The following is a 20,749-nucleotide window of genomic DNA, read 5'->3' on the forward strand; positions in this document are numbered from 1 at the left end:
TGGGGCAGAGCAGGTATTTCCCTGAAGAGCTTCTGGCCCATTGATAAGTTCATGGAGGAGCAAGTGCACCTCGGAAGGGACTGTGGCCCTCACAGAACCCATGCTGGAGCATAGAACCAGAGTGAGAAGGGAGTAACAGTGGAGAGAAACTGCTGAGTACAGACCCTGACCTTGTTCACTGCTGGCTGTCTCACCAAAGGATTGGCTTTGGCTAGCCACCAGCAGAGTACCTGTCCTATCTTCTTTTCAAACACAGATATCCCACTCTGTTGTTCAGTGTCTTTTGAAGCTCCCCTTTGATCAAAAAAAAGAAAAGAGAATCAAAGCAATAGGAGGCTGCAGACAGTTGCTGTAGTTTATCAGTTTATTGTATAACTACGATCTGAAGGTGTGCAACAAAGGTGAACGAGTACTGGAAAGTCAGATGAGCCCCAGACTCCCATATTCCATCTTCATTCCTCTCCTGCCTACAGCAAGAATTGTATCCTGCGTTCATGGAGCAGTGCCACAATGTTCCCCTTGTTCTGTGTCCCTGCTCCATACAACAAATGTCATTGGCAAGCTAGATGTGCCATCCTGCAGCCAGCTGCATGTGCTGGCTGAGGTCAGGGGCTGAGCAGAAGCAGGGGCATCAGGCTGCCTGACAGCCCAGCATCTCTGCCCTGTCCTGCCTAGCTCAGCTCCTGCCTGTGTCACACTGGAGGAACCTGAGCCCCCGTGTCACTTGCTTGGAGTTTTCTAGAAACAGCCCCATGTGCACCGTAATAAACAAACTGGTGCTGAGCAGCTGCAAGAAATAGTAACTGCTGGGAGAGAGTTACTCCAGGACCACACAATAGGCAAGCTAAGGTCTGTGCTGACTTGAGCCCAAACAGATTAATTGCTTGCATCTGTGTAGGCACAGGTGCAGTCCCACCTGGGATTTTTATTATGGTAATTACACTAATATTTGTGTAGACTAGTGAGAGAAAGGGTCTTACTGTGAGAGCTTCCATTACATCTACAGGGTAGCAGATAACATCTGTCCTGAAAAGCTTGCCCCTGGGTATGATTAAGACAGAACAATGGCAAGAGTTGTAACAAGGGAAGGTACCCTTAACCATTTTCATGAGACTAATGATTTCTTCTCAACTTCTTTTTCTGCATACTACTACTGATTGGATTTCCCTGTTGAGCTGCTCCCACTTAGCAGTCCTCCAGCTGCCAGGTGAAGTTGTTTAATGCAAGCATTCACTGATGTGTTGTGTAGGCTTGGAGGAGGGGAGAGCTGCCTTATTTAAAGCCCCAAGAATGTCCTAACCTTGTAAAGAATACAAGTCTTATGTGTGCAGGCATCTGGAAAGTTTATAGATAAACTGAGACCCATAGAGGTGCCTCTGTATCAAGGTGGGACTCTTTGCATGTGCTTCTATTTATTGTCTCTAATTAGAAGGAAAATAGCCCACTTTTAATAAATGGGGGAAAATACTACATGTACATTTAATTTGGCCTGGCTAAAAGCTGCTTGAATTTAATTTAGCTGAATAAATATTAACTTGTATGTCACATTTAAGCTTGTTTAAAACTGACTTATTGAATTAGCTTGCACCTGTAACTGATACAACTTTCCTGAAATCACCTGAGAATGCCCACACATGGATTTGTACAGGCTTGGCATTTTAATATTATTTAAACTGCTGTAGGTTGTGAGTGTGGACCCCCTCCCTTAGTAGCCTCCAGTGGTAGAAGTGAAGTCTTTTGATTTTACTAATGACAGTAGCCAACATTTAAACCTTGGCTTCATGCTGCCCACCCTGTTTACATCACTTGGTTCTTTTGCATAAGATTACAAGTTTGCTGGCAGGGCATCCTATTTCTTCTAAAAACTAATGTATTGCACCTGATCACATCTCTCTCAAGAGGTCACAGCCTATATGCTTGAAACAAGTAATCTATCAGGACAGTCCACAATAGCGTCATCTCAAGACTTCCAAAATGTTGAATACAAAATGTAATTACACTGCACAAAAGTACTAAGGAAACCCATCTGCTCAAAGGAACCATGTGCATGTGGCAGTCAGGGTGATGGCAGGACTTGGAAGGAACCCCATATTTTGTAGTTCAGTCCACAGCAAACATCTAACCTCTGAGCACATCACTGCAGTTGTTTCTGCTTTCCCCCTAGGGAGAAAGTGCACATCCCATGATAGAAACATTGCATAAAATAAAGCACAACCTGCCTGAAACCATGACTTGGTTCATACGGATATTATGGTTGTTTCTATTGCTTAAATGAAGGGGGAAAAAAAAGCTGTTGGCTTTGAGTGAGTGCTAAGGTCTATGTTGATGGTATTGCTGCTGTTGCAGTCTTCATCTATTCCTGATTATCCCCTGAAAACCCTTCCCAGCATGTGGTGGGTTACGAGCAAAACTTGCAGGGGAGATTGTAATTCCAAGTGGCTTGATGAAGAAATGAGAATGAGTGGCTGTGGAGGACTGTGTGCCTCTTGTGTCCTTAACAGCCCATGTTAATCACAGTAAACCAAATCAGATTTATAATTCCATTGTAAGGCAAAAAATTTATTTGTTTCATTATAGTGGGCAATTATTCCCTGAAACAGCTGGTTGGCAATAAGATATTTCAGTGTTATGCTGGAAAGCAGCTGAGGGCAGAGATCCTCAAAGTGATCTTTGTTTGAAAGTCCAACTGCACTTTTGGCAATCAATTTTTTAATAATTCCCACATATTAAAAACATTTTTAATTTTTTATTTGTAGAAATACTCTGTGATGATTCTGTTTTATTTTTAATTTTGTCTTTCTTGAGCTGAACTGTTGGCAGAATATAGTTTATTTAATTTATATAGATTCAGTTTAGAGTTGTATTTTACTCATCCATCTCTACAGGTGCTGGTGTGTAGTTGGATACCATTGTAGCATGATTATAGACAATTCCTTTATTGTTTTAGTAGAACAGCAGTGCTTTATTACACAAGTAATGATGTAATGGTTGTGGGGTTTGGAGTCTGCAGTCAGGAGATGTGATATCAGGTTTTGACTCAGACCCAGTCAGCCAGTTCTTCACTTGGTGGAAATACTTTATTCTTCTTTAAGAAGCATTATTATAATAATGCTCTGACCTTTAGAGATCAGATAGGCTATATGGGAGATAGCTCTGTAGTGTCAGGTTCTAGGTGTCTGATACTTAAATAGTTGTAAAATTGAAGAAAACCACCAAACTTTCAATTTTACCCAGGACATTATTTATTTATTACCATATGGCTGCCTTTATACTGTTGTCAGTGGAAGACAGAGATGATACTCTCCTATGCTATATTTTATGGATGATGGGAATACCAACAAAAATTTAAAAGCCAGATCAAATTTCTTACACTCCTACATTTCATGCTCAGCAATTTTCTAGGCTTAGACAGAAAATGCAATAGTTTTTGCCCATTTAATTTTCTGAAGCACTGACTAAAATATATTTCAAAAAGGCAAATTATTTTATTTTTCTCCTCTTGAAAGCAGACCTAAGTTAGATGAATCTGGAAGAGCTAGATAGCTGGCTTTGTGAAAATTACACCAATTATTTAAGCACTTAGAGGAGGATTTGGGTATGACCAAAAAGGAAAACCATGCCCAAAGTGGGATTCTAGCAAAAGTTAAGGGTACAAGGTTGTGATCTTGAGAAAAACTGCACAGCTTCTGGTTAACTCTGAAAGAAAATGAAGCAAATGTTCTGATGTTCTGCTTACTTTTTTTTTTTTTCCACTTTAAATACGTAAACAGTCTGGGAAGAAAGATTAACCCTAGAGTAACCATAGCTCTTGTGGCCTGACTAGCAGGGCAGAGAGTCACACAACTCTGCATTATCTTGTTCACTTTGCACCGCTTTGGGTTTCAGTGTTAGCCCAGCTCTAGCAGGGAGGGTTGAGGCCAGTCCAGCCCCAGAGCCAACCCTTAGGACAACACCTGCTACACAGGCTGGGAAGCCAAGGACCACTGTCTACTCACCTCCCCCTTTTTCTTAAGTGCATGCTCTGTATGCTGTTGTGTGAAAGGATTTGTTTCGTTTCCCCTTGCTTCGTTGCAAGTAGCATCTCTGTATGATTCCTAGAAAAACAGGCATGTTCTTTGAAGAGGGGGTTCTGCACCACCAGATTCAGAGGAGAGTACTTTCTTTCAGAGGAGGAAGGGGCAGGATCCAATGTCTGCACCTCTCTGATCAAGTTTCTTGTTGGCTGGCTTGGACTGAGGCATTGTGTGTTCACTGATTGATCCATGAGTTGTGCTTACATCCTCCAGGATCCTCTTGTCTTCAGGGAAGAGAGTGTCATGTCCAAATCATTGCTGTATGGGACCAGAAAGAGCCCAGCTGTAGGAACACATCTGAAAACCATACTACAGAATCATAGGATTGTTTAGGTTGGAAAACACAAATGTAAGATCATCAAATCCAACCATTAACAAAACACTGCCAAGTCCATCACCAAACCATGTCCCTAAGTGTCACATTTACGCATCTTTTACATGCCTCCAGGGATTCAGCCACTTCCCTAAGCAGCCTGTGCTTGGCCAGCCTTCCAGTGAAGAAATTTTCCCTAATATCCAATCTAAATTTTTCCCCTGGAGGAACTTAAGACCATTTCCTCTCATTCTGTTTCTTGTTCCCTGGGAGAAGATGCTGACCCCCAGCTGCTACCAGCTCCTTTCAGGTAGTTTTAGACAGTGGTAAGATCTCCCCTCAGTTTACCTTTTTACAGATTAACAATGCCAGCTTTCTCAGCTGCTCCTCATACGACTTGCATCTTTGGCTGAATAGAATATTTTGAAGCTCTTCCAAGCAAAACACTGCTGCATGCTTCAAACAGGCTGAGCACTGCAGGACTCTGAGGTTGGGTGTGTAAAGAAGTGTCCAGTGCAGGACACATTCCAGCTGCTGGGATGCAGTGCACGGTGCTGCTAGAGCCCCCCTGGCCTGTCACTGGTGTCCTAAATGGTGATGAGGTGCAGGTGGGATCTAGCATAGGCCAGGAATGATCAGCTTACATATGCCATGGGCAATGACTTCTGAAAATTAATTCCTGTGTTGTTTCACTTTAAGGACTATTTTAGTTCTACTCTTGGCTTTTTGTTTTCTAGATAAGTTGCTGGATGTACTTGTCACATTTCAAACACTTGGTGTGATCAGGCAGTAGTAGGGCTTAGTCACAGATATGTAATAAAGTACTGATTTGTTCTTTAAATGTAACCTGTAAAATTACTTCTGAAAGCCTATAACAGAGTATTCTGTGCATCTTCAGGTAAATGGATATTTGATATTTAAATGCATAGTAGATGTATAATAAAATTTAGAAGTTTCTGTATGTGTTCAGGTCTCAATGACTGCCCAGATACTGTGGGAAGATTTATTTTATTTTAAAAAAGGTGATCTTAGGGTCCTTGGAAAAATTGCCTCCTAGTTTAATGTTTGCTATGAACTTCATTAAATACTTTATGCGATCTGTGCCAATTAAGACCATTAGTGTTATCACAAGCCAATAACCTCAGGGGAAGATGGTTATGCTTAAAAACATAAAAGAAGGGTTATTAACAAAAAGTGACTTATCAAGTGTAAATAGACTGACTTGAACAAAATGTGCGTCATTGTACATGCAGGCCCTCATTTGCCATCTGGTTTCTGTTTGATGACCCTAGCTATGAATTTATTTTGTGCTAGTGGACAAACAATTGGACAAGGCTTAGAAACACAGGCTGGAATGTAGGGAAAGCTTATGGCAATCTTTCACATGCTCTGTATCATGTCGGGGAAAAGCAGTTTATAGAAAAGATGAGTTGAACTGTAAGCATTGCATCCTGAGAATTCTTACATATAGTCATATAATTATGATTTCTTTTACTTTCTTCAGATTTTCATTGAAGTCCAGCTAAGAATGCAATCAACAAAATAAAGTGAAAAAGCTGGGCATTTGAAGAAGCATCCTTCTACTTGGTGAAAATGTCTCTTATTTTTTGACAACGATTAAAAGACAATGGGGTCAAACACTCTTGGAAAGGCTGCAACATTAGATGAGCTTTTGAACACTTGTATTGAAATATTTGGTATGCTCTTTCAAATTTTTATTTTGTTGTTATTGAAATTAATCTTTTAATATAAATCCTGCTGTTCTCCGGTTTAGCCAGTCTTTCTCTTGGCTAAGAACATTTCTGTTCTGTAAAATTTTCCATGTTTCAATTTGGCACAGAATCATGCAAGCCAGAATTTTAATCATGTGCATACCGTATTAAATTTTCTTAATACAGATAATGCACAATTGTGGGTATGGTGGTTTATACAATGCTGGCCTTTACCAAGAGAAATGTTTAGATGAATTATTCATGGAGTTATTGCTGGCATTGATCTTTGTCTTGAGTAGTTACACAGCTGTGGTTTTGGCCAGTCATTTTTTTAAAGGTTTTCCAAATCATCATGCAATAATTGGTAAGAATATGACCTAAGGCTCATGTAATCTTTTTACTCTTATTAAAATGTGATGTACCAGGTCTGAGTGAAAGAAGTGATGAAAAAGACCTTGATCCATAACACCATTAATCATGCCATATATCACATTACAGTCAAATAAGTTCATGGATAGGCTTAAGTGTTTTCAAATGGGGCTTTGATTCACAAAGCTACATTTAGATTCCCTGGAGATGCAGGACAGATTTTGATTGGAATGAAGTATTAATTTCATATGTCATGTAAAGAGAAACAACTATCTAAAGGCGAGAGACTTTGAACAATTGATGGATGGACAGACCTTGCTGCAGTGAATCCCATGCATGTGCTTCTGTAGGCCACCAACTGGTTGCTCTAGAACTTCATTTAAGTATTAGCAGAGCCCATGCACTTGTTGCTGCTAGAAATAGTGTCTCTTCTTGTATACACATTCTCTTGACAAGCATAGTCAGTGTGTGGCTCCTGTTTTCATACATCACATCATCTACAGTCTTCAATAAAGTGACAGAATAATCTAAATCGCAGATGTTGGAGAAGACTGATGGTCAGCCAGTCTGCCAGGGAATAACTCTGTGTAGTTTCAGTGGCTACACTGCAAAGACACAAGGGTCTCTGTTAGGCAGCTGTAGATGTGACCTTGGGCACAGGTATGAGGTTCTAGGTACTGCTTCAATATTGAATTCCTTGCAGCAGATCCATTTTTCAAAATAATTTAACTGCTAACTTAAAGCTATAAAGTTGCAATAAAATAAATATTGGAAGCAGTTGTACAGTAGTTGTCCTCTTGATGGACTAATTTTGGATTTGTCCCTTAGATTACTGGCACTGTCTATATAAAGTTTAGCACAGTGCTGCCCATGCCCTATTTTTTTAGCTGTGGCCTGTTATCTGAACTGGTTTGGGTTTTTTCCTCTGTTTAAATAACTGTCACTGCATTCTAGCAAGTTACAGTTCAAGGGGCATTCTTGTGCTCTGGTGTTCTTTCCTACCTTTTTGTTAGATAACGAGCCAACATTTCCACTTTTGATCCTTTCTGTCTGACTGTGCTTGAAGAGTAAAAGCTGCCCTCTTTTATGGTGAGGTTAACTCATTGTTTCTCTTTTGCAGATGACAAAGGAAACCCGTGCTCCAGCCATTTGCCAAGAACCTTTCTTTTAATGCATCGGTGGTATCTGCCTTCCACAGAGCTGGCTGGCAAGCTTCTGTCCACATATCCTTTCACAAAGTGCTGCAAGTTGGCATTACAGTGTCAAAAGCAGATTGTTTTCCTGAGTGCTTGTAAAAATGTGCTAATTAATTAATGACAAACAAGGTTTAGAAGGTGAATTTTTCTTCAACCTAAAAGGTGGGAGTTTGTGAGCTTCTTTATGTTCACATAAAGACTTTGTAGGTTTTCTACATATGTACAAGAATACTAACTGTGCATCAGTCTTGAATAACTGCAAATAGGAGGCCAAGACAATTTTTCAAGCGTATCACAGCAGGTTGACCTATGAATGCTATGAATTTTCAGTGATATCTAACTACATACATGTAATTTATACCTCTTAACACAGTAATCATAACTATTATCATATTTGGTTAGCCAGAGCTGGCAAGAAGCCTTTCAGTAGAATATTCAGAAGTGTAGAATAGAGGTATTTTTTATGGGGGGGGGGGGGGGGAAGGAGCAGCCAGGAAATAGCCTCTGTCCCCTAGGATGTTGTGAAAGTGAATGAAATACCAGAGGCATAATGTGGTTACCTCTACAAGAAAAGTTTGATAATTTTGTAAATTCAGCTGCTCTAGTATCAACCTCCAGTGAGTAAAAACAACATTGCTGAGTCAAGGCACACAAAGCTTTCTTTAGCTGACATACTTACAGAGATGCTGATGGGGAGAACAGCAATGAATTCCGATTGAAAATCTGCTACTTCATGAGGTAAATGCACTTCTGGTCCTCTAGCCTTTTGGTGTTATGGTTCTGTTAATACTATCAACGTAATTTTGATTTTTTGGATTTTTTACTTGGTCTCCATTCTACAGAGAAGTGGGAAATTCTGTGTGTGTAAAAGAATTAAGTTGAGCTATCCAGCTTTTAAGACACCTAACTGATTCGAGCTAAAAAACTGACAGAGAATTTGTGTTATTATTTATCTGGCTCATGACTGTTATGATTTATCAGCCTGTCAGAGGGTGACAAGTTCAGTGCCACAAGGAGGAGTGACACATTTTGCTTCCAGCTGTAACATAGTGTGGGAGAAGGAAATTGTCTCTGGATTGTAGACTTCATCCAATCCCTTGCAATGCCTACATAATTTATGGTGACAGGAGTGTGTTAGTGATGACAAAGTTGTTACACATTGGGTGTATTCCAAACCTTGCACCACCTGCTCTGACCTTGTTTCCATGGGAAAGCTTCCATGTGTTGGGCTGTTCTGGTGTAGGAACATTTCTCTGTAAAAGTATGAATTTTTAAGTAATCATGATATAACTTGCTTCACTCAAACAAATGCTTTTTCCTCCCTCCTCTGGATGATGTTACATCACTGATAAGAAAATGAAGAGGGCTACTCAAGTCAGGGCTGATAAAGCCTTTTCCACTCCCCCTTACATAGAGGAGGAGGCTTGCATGTTTTACATATAAGCTTATGTGGCTTACATCTTCTTTACACAGTTATCCTGGTGGAACTGCCACTCAAATGCACGTTTGCATTTTCATTGACAAATATTTTCTGAGGAGACAAAGTTGTCTCACTTGGACAGGGACTAAGTGCAAGTGTTATCTGAGTGCCTTGGCAGCCTGAGTCAGGACACTGTGTGTACTTCTGTGGGTCTAACTTGAGACATCACTTTAATTTTGCATTTCAATAGAATGCTGCTTTGTTGTGCTGTTGTGAGTTAAGCAAAAAAAAATAAATTAAAAGATAAAATAGCTTTTGCCACTTCAGCGTCAAAAATAATTACAGAAGAAATAGGCTGAGTTCACTCTCTGTCTAAATAAGTCCTGAAATAAGTCCTATGAAAAAAATGTATGTAAAATATATGCAGGCACTGAATATTGTACCTTGAGTCTCTGGGCATCTCTTAACTCCTGTCTGTGGATTTCAGATACTGGATTTTGGAATTTCCTGCAGAGTTTAACTTGGATCTTGGGCTGATTCGTTTGACCGAAGAGTTTCAAGAAGTAGCCAGCCAGCTTGGATATGAGGATCACATCCATCTTATTGATATCTCTAGCATGTAAGGATGTCATGTCAAGGACATCTTTATGTCTGGAACAGCAGAATTCTAGTTCTGTACAAAGTACAAAAATATCAGAGCCCATCTTGATCTTGAGCAAAAAAAAGCACTTGCAAAATTGTCTTTAAATTTGAAGCTACTAAAAATTTGAAGCTATAGTTACACAATAACTACACTCCTATATGTATGTGAATTTTTCATATAAACAGGAAATAAATGATTTTTCTGACAAAGCAAGTGCCAATTAAGTGATTAGTATTACTTTTCTTGTACAAGTTTTCATACAAAATAGCAAGCAATGTAGTGGCTGGTATGCTGTTTAAATCTTAGATCTTCTCAGGGAAGCTTTCTTGTCTTCTCATCTGTAATTTTTTCATTTTTTGCAGTATTTTCTATTATTTAACTGGAGAACTTTTAGCATTCACATATGTAGTTTCATTACATCAAAATGATTACCCCTAGTATTTCCTTGGCAAGCTGGAATGAACACCAGGCATGCTTTTGCATCTCATCTGATATTTTAGATTTTATTTTAAAATATGCACAGTATTTGGCTGTCTCTGTTGTTCCATTACTTTGGGGACCTGTGGACTTACAGAGGAAAATTAATCCTTGATGTTTTTCAAGTATGTTTTTATTCTGTATCAGAATTTGTTTTGAGCTGTTCTTGTATTTTAAAGCATCTTTAATTATGGCATCCTGTATCATGGGGAAGAATATGCCATCCTTTTGTTGTGATAGAAACCTGCTACTACTCATCACTTGGAGTAGTGCATGCAGAACTCCTAGCTTCTGTTACCTCTGGAACAGGTCTCATTCTAAGTGTTTGTAATGTGCTGGATGTCACAGACCCAAAGTGTCATGGTGCTTCTGTGGTCAATTTTACATGACACGTTCCAACTGTTGGCTACACTGACATACACCCAAACAGAACTGAGACTTTTTCCTATTCTGTTGCAGTCCTTCCTATGACTGGATGAGAAGAGTTACACAGAGGAAGAAGATTTCCAAGAAAGGAAAAGCCTGCCTGCTGTTTGACCATCTGGAGCCCATCGAGCTAGCTGAACATCTCACTTTTCTGGAGCATAAATCTTTTAGGAGAATTTCTGTAAGAAGCCCACAACTTTGTCACTTGCAATTAGGAGCCTGTCTTTAAAGAATGTTCACATGGTTTCACATTCATGACTTTTTTCTCAACATTTCAGTGTAGTGAATCCTTATACTCTCTCATAGGATATACATAGCCATGCTCTTCTTTGAACTTTTTGTGCCTGATGATTTTTGACACTGAGGGAAATTCAGGCACAGTTGCTTTTTTTCACAGAGGATTGTACAAGGACAAGAGGCAAAAGTGGATGAAAACTAAATTTGAAGCTAAAACAAAACGAGTAAGAGAAATGCCAAAAGAAATGCTGATTTCTGCTGGCAAATATCTATATGAAAGGGTCATGTGATGTTACTGTATCATGTGGCAAATGGAAGCAGTAAGTTCTCAAGATGACAAATCAGTTTTTTTTAGAGTGTTCAGAAGCATGAGAGAAATCAAACTCCCAAACTAAGAAAAATGTATGTATGAGTTTTTTTGTTTGTTTCAAGGGAGGAAGGAAAAAGATATCAATGAGGAGCTGAGACCAGTCTAAATAGAATCACTTTTGATGTCACTTAATAATGTTCAAAGGTTAATTACTCTAGGCTTCAAATCGTAGGAAAACACCCTACTGTGATCTGTGCAATGCTAACCTCAAAGATGGAGGGAAGGACAGGAAAAAAAGCATGGATTTCTAATTAGATTTAAGATGCATTTTCATTCCTTTGGGGATTCCAGGAAGAAAACTCAAACCTGCAATGAATTTTCTTTTTTTTTTCCTTGCTGTTTCTAGCTTCTTTGTTAATTCTTAAGCTTGAATTTTGCTGTCACAGATGATCCTCTGCAACCAGTGAGAGTTAATTGATCTTGTACCACTTGTTCTCTCAAAGATATGTAATTGTAGAGTATGATTAGTTTGAATCCTGTGTTTGGTTTTACTCATTAAAAAAAATGGGGGAGACGGAAGGGCAGCGTTAACTCTAACAAAAAAATATTATCTGAACACTAAAATACTGTCTATCTGCAGCTGGGAGACAAGTATCTGTTGTGTTGGGGCATATGCCCTCATGTTTTTATAGCAGGCTGGTTTTGAACAGCTAAATCCATCTTGTCTGGCAGTGCTAGCAACTCCCTAGACAAGCTAAAATCATGTCCTAAGTTACTTAAAACCTCCCTTTATGGGACAGCTGAAAACTGTTTTTCAAACATTTAGGAAAATTCAATTTTTGGGATCCTATAGAATGCCATGGCTTGAAGGTGTCAAATATAGCTACAAATAATAAAATGTGTTGAGCAAATTATGGGAAAGATGAAAGCACCAATCACACTGATCTTGCAGGTTTCTGTATTTCCTGACACACAAACAAATTGTAAGTCGTTTGTAAGCCACACCAAAACAGCTGCAAAAATATTTTAAGGAGGAGATATTGTGCAGCAGGGTCTGCTGACCCTGAATCATGATCACTTTCTTAACAAGAGGAGCTTTAGAAAGAAAAGTATCAAAGTTTCAATTGTTTCTCCAGTTTGTCCACTGTTTTACTGAAAGTGTCTTTTCTCTTTTAGTTCACAGATTATCAAAGCTATGTGATCCATGGCTGCTTGGAAAACAATCCTACTTTGGAGAGATCTATTGCTTTATTTAATGGTATCTCTAAATGGGTCCAGCTCATGGTTCTCAGCAAACCAACACCCCAGCAAAGAGCAGAAGTAATCACAAAGTTTATCAATGTTGCACAGGTAAATCTTGCAGATTAGTCTTTTTCTTCCAGTACAAAGCAGGAATATAAATGGAGATTACAGTAAACAAATTAGCTGTTTCTCTTTGTGCTATCTCCTCAGTGAGCAGCCTGTTCAATATCACTGGAGATTATTTGTTCAGGTGTGATGTGCCTGCAATTTTTAACTAGAAGACATAACTTTATAATAATTTTTCTTTGTTGTATTCCAGTTGGCAACTGTCACTATTGTGTGCTTCTTCTGGACCTAAGCTAATTTTAAAACAAAATGCTGAACCATTCTGTTATGTGGCCTGGTTTATTGATTTGTGTCTTAGCCATGATGGGTTGACTCCTTTAACTTGTTGTGTATGACATTGAGTAGCTGCTACTTGTATTTTGTTAATTTTTAATTATGCGTTATTAATCTCTCCTGCAGAAGCTCCTTCACCTCCAGAACTTCAACACACTGATGGCAGTGGTGGGAGGTCTAAGCCACAGCTCTATTTCTCGCCTGAAAGAGACTCATTCTCATCTGTCCTCAGAAGTCACAAAGGTATGGTGAACTCCAGAGTACAGACATATTGAGGTGAGCATCACCTCTTTGAGGTCTGATGGGTTCTACAGTGCAGGTGTCTCACCAGCACAATATTTGGATCGAGGCAGAGCATCCTGAAAGGCACTAGGTTGCATTCCTCTCAATGGAGCAGGATAAGCTCACAGAGATCCTCTGGCTGATTGCCTCTGCCAGAGAGGAAATTAACACTGTCGACACCCTGACAAGAGTTGTGTTCATTTAAAACAGATTAAGGAAATGCAATGAATGCTTTCACAGGGACTTGCTTCTCTGTCTGTTTGTAGGACTGGAACGAAATGACAGAGCTGGTCTCTTCCAATGGAAACTACTGCAACTACCGCAAGGCTTTTGCTGACTGTGTTGGCTTCAAAATTCCTATTTTAGGAGTCCATTTGAAAGACTTGATTGCTGTCCATGTCATTTTTCCTGACTGGATAGATGAGAACAAAGTTAACATAGTGAAAATGCAGCAGCTTTCCATCACCTTGAGTGAACTGGTTTCCCTGCAAACTGCTTCTCATCATTTAGAGCCTAATTTGGATTTAATTAACCTGCTAACCGTAAGTATTGAACATGTTTCAATTCACTCCTATGATTCAAGTGTTGAGTGTCAGAATAGGAATACTCATATCTATAAAGTCAAGTGCATATTTTTATCTCAGTTTTGAAAAAGAAAAGGGAAAAAATATAAACCAGAAACAAGTTCACATGAGGTGCTAAGAAAATCAGAGTTTTAGTACGGTCGTATGGGATGGCTGGAAGCAGCAACAGGATTGTTATAAATGACCTCTTTTAAGAATGACAGATGGAGGGCTGTATTTATGTCAGAAGAAGTAAAACTCAGTTCTGACTACTTAGAATGGAGATTTATGTCTCTTCTGGAACAATTCGCAGACATGCTGGTATCAGCACATGAGAGAAATTCCAGCCTGAGCATCATGCAATTTTTGCTCCCCTGTGCTTTCCTTGTGACACAGTACCCTTCCTGTCCAGTCAATAAAAATGTGATGGATTTATACTGGGACTGATCAGGTATAGAATTTTACACTAAGGAAGCTGACAAATATGAGCCTGAGTTTGGAGAAACCAAGCTGGTGTGGATATAACTATGGCTTCATTGTAATGAGGACTGGGGAAATTTGGGGAATTTGGAAAACCTTCTTCAGTTGTGCTTTGTGTGGAACAACCTGGGAACAAGTCTTAATCCTGATTAGTGACAGGAAAGAGCAGGCCCCAGATGTTGAACCCTGCAACAATCCTTTAACTTAAATTTTGAGCTAAAAAGGTAGATATTTATTGTTTTGTTTTTGTAGTGACTGAGAGCTGCTTTCTTGTGGCCCTCTTTCCCTTCCTGGTCATTTCTTACAAGCTTGGCTTTGAATAGGGGGAAGTGGAACCTCAGGCTTTAGGGAACTGAGCAATAAAAAAGTGAGTCCAAAAGGATAGAAATTAGACAATGTGAAGTGAGAGATGGAAGCTGAACTGCCGCTACCACCACTTTCATTAGCTGTTCTCTCTTCTTGGTGACAGCCTTTTTTCCAAAAGGAGCAAAAAGCTAAAGGTTTTTTTAAGACCTTGCAAGTCTTCATATATTCATCATTCTATCAGCCTAAGCTCATATAGCATATCTGTTTTTCAATTTTTGATTTTTCCTTGTTTTCTTTGTTTTCAGCAAAATGACAGGGATTTTATTTGTATTCTTTCAGTGTATTCTATTTACTAGAAATAATTGAGTATATGATGGGCACTTTCTCACTTATGATAGATACTGTGATGCATTCATTCATAATATAACTCTGCTGACTTTTTTACAGTTGAGCCAATCTGATCATAAGAAATGAAGTTGCATTCTGCAATGTTGATTACAGACCTGATCTAGGGTTATAAATAAGGTAGACAGGTGTAGGTAACCTAAACCCTTTCCAGGCTAATTCTGTCTTCATATAAGTCACTGGAAGTGTAGTTGTAGATCAAGTACATTTGTGTCAGAGTATTGATTTAAAATTATGACTTCTGGAAAGAGAAAAAACAACAGACTTCTATGAAAAGTTCCTGGGCCAGGATTTTGATACATGCCATAATATGAATATTCTCATTTTTTTTCCTGTACGTAGATTTTGTCCTTATCAGTGTATATGAACACAATAATTTTTTTTTTGTGCTAATCTCTTAAATAGAAATAATGGATTTATGTTGAAGATTAAATGTTTCTGTCTATCTTGTTGTTGAAAGGAAAATTTTAGATCATTGGCTGGGTTCAGAGAAAGAGGGCAAGGAAAGGATTGCGACCCAAAGCTGACAAGAACTGACAACTAAGAACAGTTGACCTTGCTATGTGCAAATGGTCTATTAGCAGATTTAGCCTCCCCTGCTACCTACATCATCTTCAGTTTTCAGAGCATGAAGAATTAACAATTCATTTTATTGCTAGGTCTTATCTCTCTAAAGTCAACTGTAATTTTTTTTCCATTTTTACCTTATTTAGAGAAATTCCCTTTCAAATCTAGTAAATTAATATAAATGTGTAGAATGCTTTCCAGGTGTGTGTGAATTGGCTGAGCCAAATGTTTCTTCCTTTCTGCTGTTTTGCCATTGAGCAGCTTTTATCTGAGCAAGCTTTTAGTTGGTCTCTTGTCCTGATAACCAATGTGTAAATGTCTTGCCTGGCCTCCCTCCCTTGCAGTGTTGCCTTTTACACCACACTGAGCAAGTGCCTCGCCTGTGCTTGCTTCACAAATAAATCACTGGTTTGTTAGTCCAACAGCTTGCACAAACAGATAAAATGGGCATTTCATGGGCATGTGGGAATTTGGCCAGGTTTTTCTCTTCCCCAGTGGTAGAGTCCTGTTTGCTCTAGGGGAGATGATACCTTTCAAGTGGCTTGGAAATGGTGGTGTTTGGAGAGACTTTGATAGGAGCTATGAAGTTGGGTTAAATGCTTGGGTGAGAGGTGGGTAGTAAACTTCAGGCCAATTCCTCAAGGGACGTACAGGCATTTTAAAGATGCTATTTTGAGTATAGACCAAAAGGGTTCATGGGGAACAAGAGGACTCTTGGTTTCAGTGGTTGCTGCTGAATGGTGAGCAGTTTGGAAAGTTGATCTTCTCGTGCCTTGGATGTCTGCACATAGAACTCTGCTTTCACCCCATTCCCACACCTCTCCAGCCCATCTCATCTTTTTGTAAGCATGAAAAGTCAGTTTCTAGCTCACAGAACTTTAGCTTTTAGCAAGCAGCTGCAAAAAGCCAGCATTTTGCATGAAAATTAGCATGCCACAAACAAGGGAAAGTTTTGGTGCATGGACAGCAGGGACACATGACAGGTTTACTGGCACAGGAGACTACGAAAGCTGAGGGGGATGCAAGTTCTGCCTTGGGCTGTGTAAATGAGTCTGAGTTACATGGACAAGGGAAGTAAATGTGTTACAATTCAGCTGCCAGTGAGCCAGAGTATGTTACATGATGATAGACTCACTTCTTAGGGCATGATTGCTCTTAGTCTGTGATTATTCCTCTTTTCCTGATTTACCAGCCACACTTGCTCCACCTTCACTGAACCTTGTACCTGGTTCTGTATCGCTCCCTGGAATCCAAAATGTGGAGCTAAGAGGTAGTAAAAGAGGACCTAAATACAAGCTTGGCAGTGCAACATAGAGGAAAAGCAGCTTTAATGACAGTTTTGCCTTTAGAAAACTTATATTTAGTAAGGATACTTAACCTTACCTGCTGTGCAGTATTTCCACACTGGTTTGTTTTTTTTTCCCCCAATGTGAATAAAAACCTGTGCATACATGTTTCATCACTTTCTGTGGATTGGAAGTGGATCTCAGTTTCTCAGCTAGACCACAGTGTATTTATATGAACTGTGTTAAATCTTATTCAGTGCCACCATTTTTCCCTTGCTATTTTTATGTCTCAGTATCTATTTATCTAGCCTGCATATAGTTCTGAGACTATATGCAAATGACTGGAAAGTCCCAGGCATTTGTACAATCTGGTGAAGAGAATGAAAACTACCTAAACAATCAAATTGAAACTCACCCTCCCTAACTTGTGTTCAGTAAGTTCCACTTAGGTAAAAAAAAAAAAAAAAAAAAAAAAAAAAAAAAAAAAAAAAAAAATCATGCATTTCTGATCACTCCCGTACCTTTCCCTATGCCATTCCAAATTGCTCAGAAAAAAAATAGGACAGCAATGATAGTCAAATTAGAATAGAAACTGCCACTCACTTTAAAGCTTATTCTAGGAAAATTCTTATTATACTTTATTTGTCATAGCAAAACTGTAAATAAAATATAAAATGAATGCTTACATAACTGCATAATCATCATGCGTGTAATTTTTGTGCTAATGGATGAAACTGCTGACCTAGACAAGCACTGCATGTTTACACATTGTGCCTAATGAAGTTATATCCACTGCTTAAGATAAGGTCATATAATTCAGGGAGGGAGAGCTACAAGCTTGCTCAATAAATACTAATACATTTCCACTCCTAAATCCACACCCAGCTCACCTGGCCTGCTGAGAAAACTGTGTTCTTTCACAGGAACCAAACAACACCTTTTGAACTACCATTTCTGCTCTCCCAGTCTGACCTGACAACATCATGCACCCGATGGAGTGCTGCTTATTTTATGCCACCAAGGAACCTCAGAATACAGTCACTGAACATCTCACCACATGAACAGTATTTATTACAGCACTTGCTGGCTCAATTTTGTTTTTAGGACAGGCCCTTACCTAATCCTGTGACAGCAGCATGCTGGCTGGGTAAAAGAACCTGCAGGATGCACAGCCTTTCATTGTACCCTTAATTACAAAGTGCAAAAATCAGCAATGTTTCTGCTAGACAAAATGAATCATGTGATCTCCAGACTTCTCTAAAGCCATGTGTTTGCTTTGGAAACTTATCTTGGGAAAGGGCACAACTTTTGTCTTGCTCATCACACAAAACTGTGCCTAAAAGAGGGTGGTTCCTAGAGGTGGTTCTGCAGTAGACATCACTGGTTCTGCTTGCTACTTACTTGGCACTTCAGATTTTCTAAAAATAACCTTCTGTCATAGTCACTTAGTCAGTAGTAATTCTATCTGTCTGCTCGGGAACAGCACAAAATCCTTTTAATTCAATCTTAGCTTAACTGGGGATTTGCAAGGTGGATGATAACTTCAAATCGTGTCAATTCTTCAAAGCCAGTTAATGCAGGAACACGATCGCAGGAAACATCCAATCTTTGTTTCCTCTCCTTGTAAAACATTAGCTACAGTGTTGGTTACCTTTCTCCTTCATCACTCCAGAAGAGTTCACTACAGACATTGATCAGTGCAAGACTCCAGCTGACAAAGTAAAAACGGATTCATCCTACTTTAAGTATATTTGTGTACCTTCTCTTTTTTTCCTCAATAAATCCTCCAGGGAAAAGAATGAGAACGTGATAGAAAAATCTTTCCCTTATCTAGAAACAGCTGGAAGGCAATTTGCCTGACTTGCTGAGAGGTGACCAGGAGCAGGCCAAGCTGGACTACACTGGGACTGCTCTCAATGGAGCACTTTTCTGCATCAGCAGCAGTGGCAAACCCAGCCTGCCTCTCCCAGGTCTCTGTCTGCCCAGGGCTTTCCAAAGAGGCATTTGCTCTATGGGCTGATCTTTGTGGAAGAGCTGCACTACTATGACCCTTCTCGAGGAACAAAATTTGACCAGAATAAAATCTGAAATCCTTCCAGCCAAGCCCTTCTATGACTACTGTCCTGAAGTTTTTGCATTCACCGGGTTGTTTCTCTGAGGTCTCTCATGAACATGAGCTGCTAGAAGACAGTGGTTTGTGTAGGGGTGATCTTTGGAGTCCCTCTGTGCATGAGGTGAGCATGCAGCCCCTCTCACCTGTGGGGTCAGGGTGAGGACTGTGCCAGCCCTCAAGTGCAGTGCCTGCCGTGAGCAGCAGCGTGTTCTCCACCAGCCTGGCTTGTGTTCACTCTGGGAAAATCCACTTCCCCAGCAGCTGCATGCAGCTTTGGCATGGCTCCTGAACTCAAAGTAGCCAACCTTGTGTTTACCTTCAGTGGGAGGCATAGCTTAAAAGGCTGTCATATCCAGCCCAGTCTAGTAAATATTACCATTTTCCATTCTTTCTTATGTATAGCTGTCCCTGGACCTCTACCACACTGAGGATGATATCTACAAGCTCTCTCTGATGCTGGAGCCAAGGAACTCCAAATCTGTATGTCATGTTTTACTGCATTTTGGCATCTTGCTTATTTTGTCTGCATGCAGTTGATTAAATTTTTAAATGACAGTTAATGTGTTTCCTTATTCATATGTATATAAAGCTTTTTAGTGTTTTATTTGTGTGGAAAACACAGGAACTATTTATAGGTTTTAGTACATATTGGGAGCAATAAATAGTGGAATATACCAAATATTATTGTTAGTTACTTTTCAGAAATACCTCTGCCAGTCCTGGAAAACAAAGTTCTGCTTTTGCTATATATAATAGTTTATATCAATTATTTATTGTGTGACCCTTAGCTGATTTTTTGGATACTGGTGCAGTTACATAAAACAACACTGAGTTAAAAGGTTTGTTTAAGGCAAGGCAAATAATTACTGTAGTATTTTAGAACTGTTATAAAAATACTGTAGTATTTTTGTACTGTTTTAGGTATAATTGGCTGCATCTTGGGCTCTCAAGCAATGTTTAAACAAACAAGAATAGATATTAATCTTTATTTGGTTATGTGCAACTAAAGATAATGCTGCATTTATGCATTTTCCTTTATTTTTGAAAGTCAAAGGATACAGGTAAACCTCATAATTAATAGTTGAATTTCTCTTCAAGTATTAATTATTCACTTTCTTCTGCTGCCAAAGGTTGGAGACTCTGCTTTCATCTGAGCATTTCTTCAGTGTATTAAAATTCTTATTACCTTTCATATCCAGCCTATGATGCTCTCAGGCTGAGCCCTCTCAAGTCTGAGAGCAGCAGAAGATGAGAGTGGCTGGAAATGCTTCACAGGGGATGGGAGCAGGGTCCAAGAGTCTGATTATGCATTCCAATGCTCTTTAAGGTTTTGAAGCATTCTTAAAAGCAAGCAAGGAAGCAGAACCCTTTAATTTCCAAGTATAAGGCTTCTCTGGGGTTTAAAATTGTTCATCACTCTCGAAGGCCAGTTTGAGGACTGTGTGTGTGCTCCCAGTGATGTATTGTGAACAATGATAAGGAAACTAATGAATCTTTCCACAGTCAACACTAGCTCAGCTTGAACATTTGAAATTGCATTACTGAGTCTCCAGTCCTTGTTGGATATGATTTGACCACAACAGTTGTTTATTTCAGTCTTTCTGGGTCCCTCATGCTCTCATTACTGCCAGCAAAGTTGAAATGTTGCAGCCCTGGGCTGTGGAAGGACTAACAGACTGCTTCTGTAAATGAAGAAAATTATCAAATTGCTGCTTTGATCTCCAGCCTGAGCTTTAAGCAGGACAAAAGCAATATAAACAATGCTGTGAACTTTAACAGTGCCCAGCAGTTGTGGGAGACTCCTACATAAGGATCAATGAATAGCCAGTGACATGGAACTGTTGCAGCACCCTGATGGGTAAAAAGCTGCAGCTGAATCGACAGAAGCCACAGGATTTGAAGCTTTCCTCTCTTTGATGGAGTGCCAAAG

General features: G+C 39.4%; 1 protein-coding gene across 4 annotated transcripts in view; it reads left to right on the top strand.

The window, feature by feature from the left end:
• The window catches only part of RASGRP3 (RAS guanyl releasing protein 3), a 58,288-nt gene that overhangs the window by 23,681 nt on the left and 13,858 nt on the right, over positions 1 to 20,749 (top strand). For 3 of the 4 annotated variants that reach the window (XM_077782062.1, XM_077782061.1, XM_077782063.1), the window contains exons 2-10: positions 5,891 to 6,083; positions 7,588 to 7,688; positions 8,337 to 8,401; positions 9,571 to 9,702; positions 10,663 to 10,810; positions 12,353 to 12,526; positions 12,944 to 13,060; positions 13,366 to 13,641; positions 19,222 to 19,299. In XM_077782062.1, the coding sequence (XP_077638188.1) occupies positions 6,014 to 6,083; positions 7,588 to 7,688; positions 8,337 to 8,401; positions 9,571 to 9,702; positions 10,663 to 10,810; positions 12,353 to 12,526; positions 12,944 to 13,060; positions 13,366 to 13,641; positions 19,222 to 19,299 (1,161 nt within the window). In that variant the 5' untranslated portion in view covers positions 5,891 to 6,013. The remainder of the gene's footprint in view (positions 1 to 5,890; positions 6,084 to 7,587; positions 7,689 to 8,336; positions 8,402 to 9,570; positions 9,703 to 10,662; positions 10,811 to 12,352; positions 12,527 to 12,943; positions 13,061 to 13,365; positions 13,642 to 19,221; positions 19,300 to 20,749) is intronic. The other variant, XM_077782064.1, reaches the window with a different exon arrangement.

This window comes from Lonchura striata, chromosome 3, assembly GCF_046129695.1.
Source record: "Lonchura striata isolate bLonStr1 chromosome 3, bLonStr1.mat, whole genome shotgun sequence".
Classification (NCBI taxonomy): Eukaryota; Metazoa; Chordata; class Aves; order Passeriformes; family Estrildidae; genus Lonchura; species Lonchura striata.